At 40.9% G+C, this 9,178-nt stretch overlaps 1 protein-coding gene across 1 annotated transcript; it reads right to left on the reverse strand.

The window, feature by feature from the left end:
• Window positions 1–171: 171 nt before the first annotated feature.
• nfs1 (NFS1 cysteine desulfurase) lies at window positions 172–8,725 on the reverse strand. Its single transcript, XM_061041214.1, has 13 exons — window positions 8,381–8,725; window positions 6,675–6,751; window positions 6,438–6,554; window positions 5,991–6,074; window positions 4,805–4,957; window positions 4,591–4,684; window positions 4,346–4,480; window positions 3,908–4,065; window positions 3,652–3,757; window positions 3,407–3,488; window positions 2,909–2,992; window positions 2,478–2,567; window positions 172–2,322 (listed from the first exon to the last, which is right to left on the reverse strand). The coding sequence occupies exons 1-13, from the start codon at window positions 8,481–8,483 to the stop codon at window positions 2,259–2,261; spliced, it is 1,347 nt and encodes a 448-aa protein (XP_060897197.1). The 5' UTR covers window positions 8,484–8,725; the 3' UTR covers window positions 172–2,258.
• Between the last annotated feature and the right edge of the window lie 453 nt (window positions 8,726–9,178).

A 9,178-nucleotide genomic window follows, 5' to 3' on the forward strand; every position in this document is an offset into this window, starting at 1 on the left:
ATCTCTTTTTCCTGCACTAAATCAGCCCTAAAAGCTGTTGAGGCATGTCCTACTTTTATACAGACACCACTATGCACCAACATTTTAATTAGCTAAGGCTATAAATATTGCTGCATGGAACATGTTGCAACGAAATGCAACTCTCCTAAGAACATTTAAAAAGATCAGAAATCATAACAAAACTTTATTGCATAACCATGACGCAGAACTTTATTGGATAATAATCAGTAAGATAAAGAGTAACAGTAGAAGACAGATGCAGGAGTTTAACAAATATGACAGTTCGAGGCTCAGCTGACTATATTCAGGAACAGAATACAAGACTTTTAAAAAATCCTCCCAGACCATGAGGACGGAAACCCAAACATATCAACCCAGATTTTTATATCCAGACTTTCAGGTATTAGCTGTTTTTTTATTTCTCTACACCATCATGAAAAAATCATCTGTTGGGTTTAACAGTCTTGTAGAGTGTTCCAGAGTTAAACAATATAATTAAAACACGGCAGGTAACGCAGTGATCGTCTGGATTTTCCCAGAGAACCGCTGCCGATACACCGACATGATGCTAGAGATTATTGAACACTGATGTGGAAAGAAAAGCAGCGAGTGAGAGACAGAGAAGGGCTGTGGATCACTTGTGAACAGAGCAGGAGAGAATCTACGACTCAGCAAGAGGAAAGGTCGGACTCACAGAATTATAAATGAATCATCAAATCGACCGTTTGAGGTCTGCTGCCTTCAGTTGCAATCCCACGTCTCGCCTAAGTAACATTGCCCATTCTTCCAAATTGTTTCCACCTCACTGGAACTCTCGATTACCTTTTAAGAGCCTCTTTGAGCCGATGCTTTTCTCATTATTATGTGTACTGTGTGAGTTTGAGTGTTTTTATCGTTGAAACTGTGTTGTTGTTGCTATTCTTGACCAGATCCGCTTGAAACAGATCTCAGTGGAACTAACCATAAAGGTTCAATAGAGATAAAATAAAAAAAGAGCCTGTATCACAAAGCAGGTTTTGCAGTTTCGGCAGCTGTATTTGTGTTTAAGAAACATGAAAAGCTGTGCACTGCAACAACTCAAATCTTAGCAAGTGGATTTGAAGTGTATCCAGAGCCGGGTCACGGTGGCAGCAGGCTAAACAAGTTGCCCCAGACTTCCCTCTCCCCAGGGCGGTCCCAGGCCAGAAGGGATATACAGTATAATCCCTCCAGCAAGCTCTGGGTCTCTCAACTTCTAATCAAAAGTATCTCACTACACTTAATAAAAGCCACTTTCACCTGACAGGTCCACGTAAACATCTTATTTCAGGACACAAAAACCCCAGAATACGGCCTGAGCTGCTTGTTAGAAGTACAAGATATCTTCCAATGCAACGAGCAAAACTGACTTAAGTGTCTTGAAATGAGACGCTCTATCCAAATTAGTAAGAACATCTTATATCAAAGCACTTAACAAATAAATATTAAGTGTAATGGCATATTTTAGACAAATACACGTGTTAAGATTGGAGTTTTTGCAGTGGCTGACCTGCACTAGAGCAAGTTGCCTTCAGAAGATCAAATGAGGGACAAACGTGCCGAGTTAGCAAAAAAACAGACATGAAATAAAGAGGAACAGAGACGTTTTGAGACATTAAATAGCTCGATGACCCAGCCAGCTTTTTCTCGAGTTGGCAACAAGTAAACTTCTCTGGGTGCTGTTTGGAGTGACTTTTTAAACTGCCATCTCAGCGTAAGTAAGAGGAAGCTTTAGCTAAGTAATTACTGAGATTGATCTGTGCAGGAGTCGATTTAGCACAGACAACCGCCATCTTTGAAAAAAGAAAACGATGTAGCTTGATCAGTAAACCCAGACACGGCTGACGTTCTCCAAGAAACCATCAACGAGAGCCAGCCTAAGCTGACCTGACTTTGTGATACAGGACTGAGGTGTCGCGGCCTCTTGACGGCTCGACACAGAAGCAACATGTTGGCCCACACGAGCTGGAAACAACAGAACAAACAGACAACACACAGAGGTTGCCATGTTCGAGTCAACTCTCTGAGCCACATCTCCTGAGAAAGCAGCTGGAGGAGCGCCTACAGAGACACAGAGCGACAGATACAAACAGACTTCAAGTCGGACAGGAAGTTTGTGCGTGTTTGTGTACAGGAAGGGAAAGCTGGTCCATTTCCCAGATTTTTTTTCCTGGGAATAATGGTCGTCATCGTTGTAGTTGTCATTGCCAGCCAGGAAGTAACCAGGAAGTGGGAGGGGACTAGTGCTGAGTCCACTTGATGCTCTTCAGGTCGATGCCGTCCTGAACCATCTCCCACAGAGGACTGAGACAGAGAGAGAGAGAGAGAGAGAGAGAGAGAGAGAGAGAGAGTGTCAGGTACCTGTGCATCATTCAGAACTGACGAGTTCAGTTTCACCATTTAATAATAATAATGGCTGCCAACATGAGATCAGCGTTATCAGCCCAGCTAGCTCTCACCTCATCTCTCGGAGTCTGCGGACCTGGTGGATGCATTTCTCTGCCGTGTAGTCCACCTCGGCTTCTGTGGTGAATCTGCCAATACCAAACCTAACACACACAAACACGGGCGAGCATTAACCTACAGTACATGGTATTCAACTTGAGTCAAACCACTGAACAAAAAGGAGGCAGAGAGCAGCGGGATGGAGGAAGGACGTTTCAGTCTTTTTTTCCGCGCATTTTAGCTATTTTTAAAACATAATCATGATAACAGTCCTGCTTCTGGGGTGCAGATGGCCTAGGGGTTTTGGTTGCGCCACATGAACAGAGGATATAGTCCTCCAAGCTGGCGGTCTGGATTGAACCCCCAACCATCTGACTGAGAGGTGACCACCTCTAACACTGAGCCACAGCTACTTAATTTAAGTCAGAAAGAAAAACGGTCTCACCTGATGGAAGAGTGAGCCAGGTCCTCATCTGCTCCGATGGCTCTGAGGACGTACGATGGCTCCAGAGATGCTGACGTACAAGCACTGTGAGCACGCACACACACACAAATGTTAATTTTTCATCTTTAAATATAAGTTTAAACCGTTTCGAGTTAACTTGAATACATAGAGTTGATTAACCTTGAGGTCTAACAAACACATGAATGTATTTCCTTCCTCATAAATCATTTGCAAATCACATTTTTCAAACACTTTAAATAATGAAATGTGCACAACTTTGTCCTTCAGTTACCGCAGGTCAGTCTCTGGAATGATGTTGAATAACAGGGACAGGACTGTGATCATGCAAAGGTCACACGCATCCACATGAATGATACAAAAATTCTGCCTGTTTACAAATGAATTCCTGTTAAAGTAATGTGTATAACTACTGATCCAAGAGAAGCGTCTGCCCTGTTTTTGTTTTTTTTCAGTTTAAGTAACAAGAGTGTGTCTGACCTCCCCGATGACAGCGCGATATCCTTCAGCGCCATCAGCAGACTCTCTCCCTCCACGTAAGCGAACGATAGGTTGACACAGCCTTAAAAAGACGGACACAGCCAGTTAATAAATCTAGATATAAAGACTTAAACCTCTATCATGAAGTTCAAGGGCTTTCACTTGAAATCGTAGGAGCCAACGGGTGTGTTAATGTCCAAGAGTTTCAGGATGCTGTGTGTGTGTTCGTTTGTGTGTTTGTGTACCAGGGTAGCCTCGTTCTGGATCTCCATTCAAGATGACATCGGGGAGTTCTGACGTGACCTTCTGGATCAGACGATTAGCCAGAGTGGACACTCTGTGATGATCATACTGCACACAGGGACAAAGAAAGGAAGTCATATATTACTCCCCAGCATGTTTACAATGGTTTGTTGAGTCAAAGTAGTAACCTGCGTTTGTAAATTGTTATTTTTGTACATTATTTGAGTCTCAGGATGTACGATTGTTGTGTTTCTTTACCGCCATCTCTTGCTCGGCGATGCTGCAGGCGGCTCCCAACCCGACAGCCAGTGGGGTGGGGACAGTGCCAGACCGCAGCCCCCTCTCCTGCCCACCCCCGTTCTGCAGCGGCTCCATACGCACCCGAGGCCGGCGACGCACGTACAAAGCACCCACACCTGCACACATTTGAAATTCGAATTTTTCCAAAGCAAAATTCATAACGCCTTTATTTCAAAGACTCTCTCAAACCTTCGGCTTCCCCGACAAAACAAAGAAAATCATTTTACAACTTCATTATAAATTGCTGTTTTATTAAGGCACTTAAAGGGGATCTTAAAAAGCGGCAAATTTGAAGTAATGACACACATTTTCTTGTGTGAACTTTGCTGAATAAATGACCTGCCTCATCATGGGTTACGATCAAACAGTAAAGAATATTTCCTCAGTAAAGCTAACCTTTAGGTCCGTAGATCTTGTGACCGCTGATGGACATCAGATCAACCTTCCAGTCGTGGACGTTGATGGGTACTTTGCCGACAGCCTGAGCGGCATCAGTGTGGAGGAAGACATTTTTAGAACGACAAATCCTACCTGGTGGACGAGAAGAGAACGGGTTAATCTGCTTTATTCTTATTTAATATCACATGGGTGACACGCTGCATACTTTAAGTGTCTTTTAAGATATCTAATGTGACTGTTACCGATCTCGTCGATGGGCTGTTGGACTCCGATCTCGTTGTTGATGGTCATCACAGACAGCAGAGAAGTGTCCGGACGGATGGAGGCCTCCAGCAGCTGAACAAACACAGACGAAAGCGTTTTTGATATATTTAATATGACTCCTGCACGCTGTATGAATGTCCTGTATGTTCTCTGTACTTTGCTTTGTCTCTCTGTGTGTAAGCGTCTGTGTACCTCCAAGTCCACCAGTCCATTCGGCTGGACCGGCAGGTAGGTGATGCTGAAGCCTTCGGACTCCAGAACTCTGCACGAGTCCAGAACACACTTATGTTCAGTCTGCGTGGTGATCACATGACGCTTCTTGGACTGATAGAACCGGGCCACGCCCTGTAATAGAAAAGGGGGACAGACAGAGTCACAACTGATATCACAAGAAACGTTTCTCACTCAGTGAATCTGCATGTTTCCTACCCTCTGACAGTAATCAGTAATTCTTCTCTTAATGCATGGACACACCAGCAGTCAAAACAGTGAACAGTGAAATCTGCTGCAATCAGGAGATTTGCTGACATGAGCTAATTTAATCCAGGCCAGTTTTTTTTTTTTTCAGAGTGAGTTCAACTAAGGTGATCTGTGACACTTAAATCGAGACAAATGACAGAACAGCAAAACGAGACGACAGTGGAGACCCTTATCTTTTGTCTTGATCCAGTCTTATTTAACCTCCTCTGTCAGAATATAAGCCGCCCCAGAAAATAGGAACTACTTCCCGTTACAGGATTTGACTTTTTTTTTTTTTTTTTTAAATCTGTCTCTTGAATAAACTTTGAACTTGTTTATTTTGTTCGTCATCAAGCTAAGCAAACAAGCCCCAGGTATTCTCAAGCTAAGCAAACTTTATTTTTCTCTCTTAAAAACGTATTTTTTTTAGTTGAACTAACAATCGCGATCAAAATACAAAGCACAGAGTACACAGAGCAGCACAGAGAAACTAGAGAGAAGCACCATGAATAACAAAGTGTTAGCATACTAGGCTAGCATCTCAGCTAGTGGTCACGTCATCTCTAAAGGTGCTAGAACTAAATATTTACACACAGATTTATTTCCAGTGTGACAAGTGTATACTCCAAACCCAAAAAGTTTCAGAGTCAGTGTGCAAAAACATGACTGACACAACATGAGTTTCTTTTCACACTTGCAGTTTTCTGTCGACAATGTGTGCAAAGGCCTTAAATGTCTATTTCCGATTTGTTTTTATTTGCATAAATTAAAGAACTGAAAGATTTAAAAAAAAAAAAAAAAAACTAATTAAGAACTTAAGAAACACAACTCTTCAAGAATAAGTGTGAGAGAAGATGTGATGAAGCAAAGTGGAAACGATTTTAGAGAAGATTATGATTATGAGTAAGTAAATGATGACCTTGATGGCCATGTTGTTGGACTCGGTGGCTCCGCTGGTGAAGATGATCTCTCTGGGATCTGCTCCAATCAAATCAGCGACCTGCTGCTCAGAGAGAGAGAGAGAGAGAGAGAGAGAATACAGAGTCAGTGTCTCCCTCTCTTTAATCGGATTAATAACATGATTACTGAGTAAACATACTCAGGTAGATATCTACAGGTTTACATTGTTCATATTTTCCAGATGTTACTACAGATGTGGCAGCTAATGGAGCTACATGTAGCTTATAAGACTAAAAAAATAGGGTGAGAATTATTCTTTTTAGTGGGTTGGGTGGGTTTGCCTTTATTTAGCCTCTGTTTATGGGGCGACTGCTCTACCAACTGAGCTAGCGCCCCCAAGTTGAGGCTTATTATCAAACCTACATTTCTCTCTCTCATGGTATGTGAACAAGCTGAACGTCTCTACCTTCCTGGCTGTCTCCATGGCAGTCTCGCTCTCCCAGCCGTAGGCGTGTGTCCTGGAGTGAGGGTTACCGTAATAATTCACCTGGTAAGGTAACATGGCGTCCAACACCCGGGGGTCCTAAACACGAACACACACGTTTAACTCAAAGCGCAAATGAGTGTAATGAGCGTAAATAGCTCTCTTTGACTTGGACATCAGCTGGTGAAGTCTGTAACCATGACGACAAAAGTTAGCTACCATGGGTGTGGTGGCCTGGAAGTCCATGTAAAGAGGGCGGGGCTCATCTTTGTCCAGTTCCTGTTTCTTTATCAACTCTGCAGCAAAAAACAACAACAGACAGTCAGCTTGTTTAACTCCATTAGGTCTGTGTGATGCTGACTCATTGTGTAACGCTGACTCATTGTGTGATGCTGACTCATTGTGTAACGCTGACTCATTGTGTGACGCTGACTCTGTGATTCAAGGTCACAGGCAGGACATTCATTTTGCTGAGTCATTCATCCACTAGTAGAGTCCAGGTTGGTTAACTGAGCTTTGTATCAGCGGACATTAACTATAATCAAACTTTTGATCAAACAAAATGCACATCCTTGGATGGTAAGACTTCACTTTACTGCAAACTAAAGTCTTCTTTTGTGCTTTGAAACACGACCTAAAGAGGATCGATAGAGTTCTCTTTTCTGAAGCCAAATTTGATAACCTAGTGTTTAAAAATATGCAAATATTAAGTCTGCACAATATTGGAATAAGATGAGATTGCAATATATTTTGTTTCTGATATAAATGTTGCGATATAAAATAATACAGATAAATGCAGTGAGTGTTTTTTATGTACATATTAGGCCTGCATGATATTTTAAAAATGTGTACAATGTGTGATTACTTTGTGCAATATTTCAATAACAAAATGAAGTACGATAAACCAAAATGAAAGAGTGGATGTTAGCATTAACTCAGCTTGTGTCTATCTGCTGTGTCTTTGTGTGAAGAGTTTAGAAAATGTACAACATTCGATTACATATTACAAAATAAAATGTATATATATACACACATTAAAATACATATACCACAATTTGACAATACGACAATTCCATAAACCAATGAAAACTACAATTTTAAGATACAACAATTAAAAAATGGGCACAGCTCTGGTTCACTTTTAGTCAGTATTTCACTTTTGTTTTTCCATTGTAGATTTTGTTTCTGGGATTAATTTGATTTCAGGTGGTAATGAGTTCCAAATTTTACCGACTTAGGTGGAGAAACATGATTGTCCAAATGTAGAGCTACGATGCTGTGTGTGACAGTATCAATTTATATCAATGAAAACTATGGTTTATAGTTTAACAAAACCTTTTAAGCTATATCACAGGAGAGGGAGTGATGGATAGATACTTTAATGATCCTGAATGAAAATGGGCCTGGAGTAATAATGATGCAAGGTTTCACATTAGCTTTAATTTCCTATACCAAACATCTCTATCAATTTCTCTTGAGTATATTTTGTTCAAATGTGTTATTTTGTTCAACCAAATGTCCAAATAATACATTATTAAACTATTATTATTTTTATTAAAAGAAAAAATAATTTAAAGTGACAAAATCCCTCACAGTTATGACATTAAATCCAGGTAATATATTAGTAAATAAATAATATAAAGAACGACAAGAATATTAAAAACTTTACATAATAAATGTTGTTGATTTATTATTATCTGTAAGTCAAGTAAAGAGTTTATCGACATATTTATATATTCAGATATTTTATGGAGTTAATGTGTCTTTAAATATGTAATCGAGTTTCACGACACAACTTGAAGAAGTTAAGAAGTTTCCTGTCTCTATACTGAACTGCGTCACTTTGGGATTAGCTTCGTGCTAGCCGCTCTGTGCTTAAATTAAATAACCATGCTGACTTTGTATAAAGACTTATTGGTTGTTACCTCTCTGAGTGCTGGCGGCTCTCCCGTCAGAGCCCATCCGGAAAGGGATCCACGAGGCCGGCCTCAGTAGCAGGGAAGAGACGGTCCTGCCCGGGCAAAGCATCTTGAGTGCGCACTGGTTTCACCTGGAGACCCGCTGACCTCCGATAACAACAAACAAAAAACACCTGCGTACACCGGTCCGAACCAGTTTAAACGACTGGTTTCCGAAGAGGAAGGTGAACAACACTATTCACAATTCAAGACAAGTTGGAAATGTAAAAGCGAAGTCTGGTTTGGTTTATAAAACCTTGCCGCCTGTCAGTAACATGCGACATCCAATGTTGTTATAAAATCTAAACGTGTCAAGGTAGACACACTGTTAGCGATTACTTCCGCTTTTGACCTTCAAAATAAAGTATTTAAACTAGCATTTCCCGTTTTATGCCGTTAAGTATACATTTTTCTTTTTTTAAACATATTATAAATTCAATTCCTCCGAAGAATTATGTGAAATAGATGCCTTTTAAACAAAAAAATAGCATAAAATTAAATACAATACCTCCTTTATTTTGTGTTTCCTCTTACTTTCTTCATCTAGATCCGGTGAGTTTCTGTAGCTTTGACTCATCTCGCCGTGTTGCTTGTTTCTGCGTTGCACAAGAAGCGGAAACACGGGACAGGACTTCCTGTGGACATGATGGACTCTCACTGGCCGACATGCGACGTTTTGGTTCCGTTTTTGGGACCAAATCAGATTTATTCCGTGGTTACTAGTTATTAACAGATTTCAGATGGTTTTTGCACGACTGCTAATTG

Source organism: Labrus mixtus, chromosome 7 (assembly GCF_963584025.1).
Source record: "Labrus mixtus chromosome 7, fLabMix1.1, whole genome shotgun sequence".
Lineage (NCBI taxonomy): Eukaryota > Metazoa > Chordata > Actinopteri > Labriformes > Labridae > Labrus > Labrus mixtus.

Excerpts from the sequence above, each read along its gene's own strand:
- nfs1 (XM_061041214.1), bottom strand. The coding sequence starts at position 8,483 with ATGCTTTGCCCGGGCAGGACCGTCTCTTCCCTGCTACTGAGGCCGGCC. Across the intron at positions 6,752-8,380 it reads AGCCGCCAGCACTCAGAGAG|AGTTGATAAAGAAACAGGAA; the intron begins GTAACAACCAAT and ends TTTTTGCTGCAG. Across the intron at positions 2,323-2,477 it reads CGCAGACTCCGAGAGATGAG|TCCTCTGTGGGAGATGGTTC; the intron begins GTGAGAGCTAGC and ends TCTCTGTCTCAG.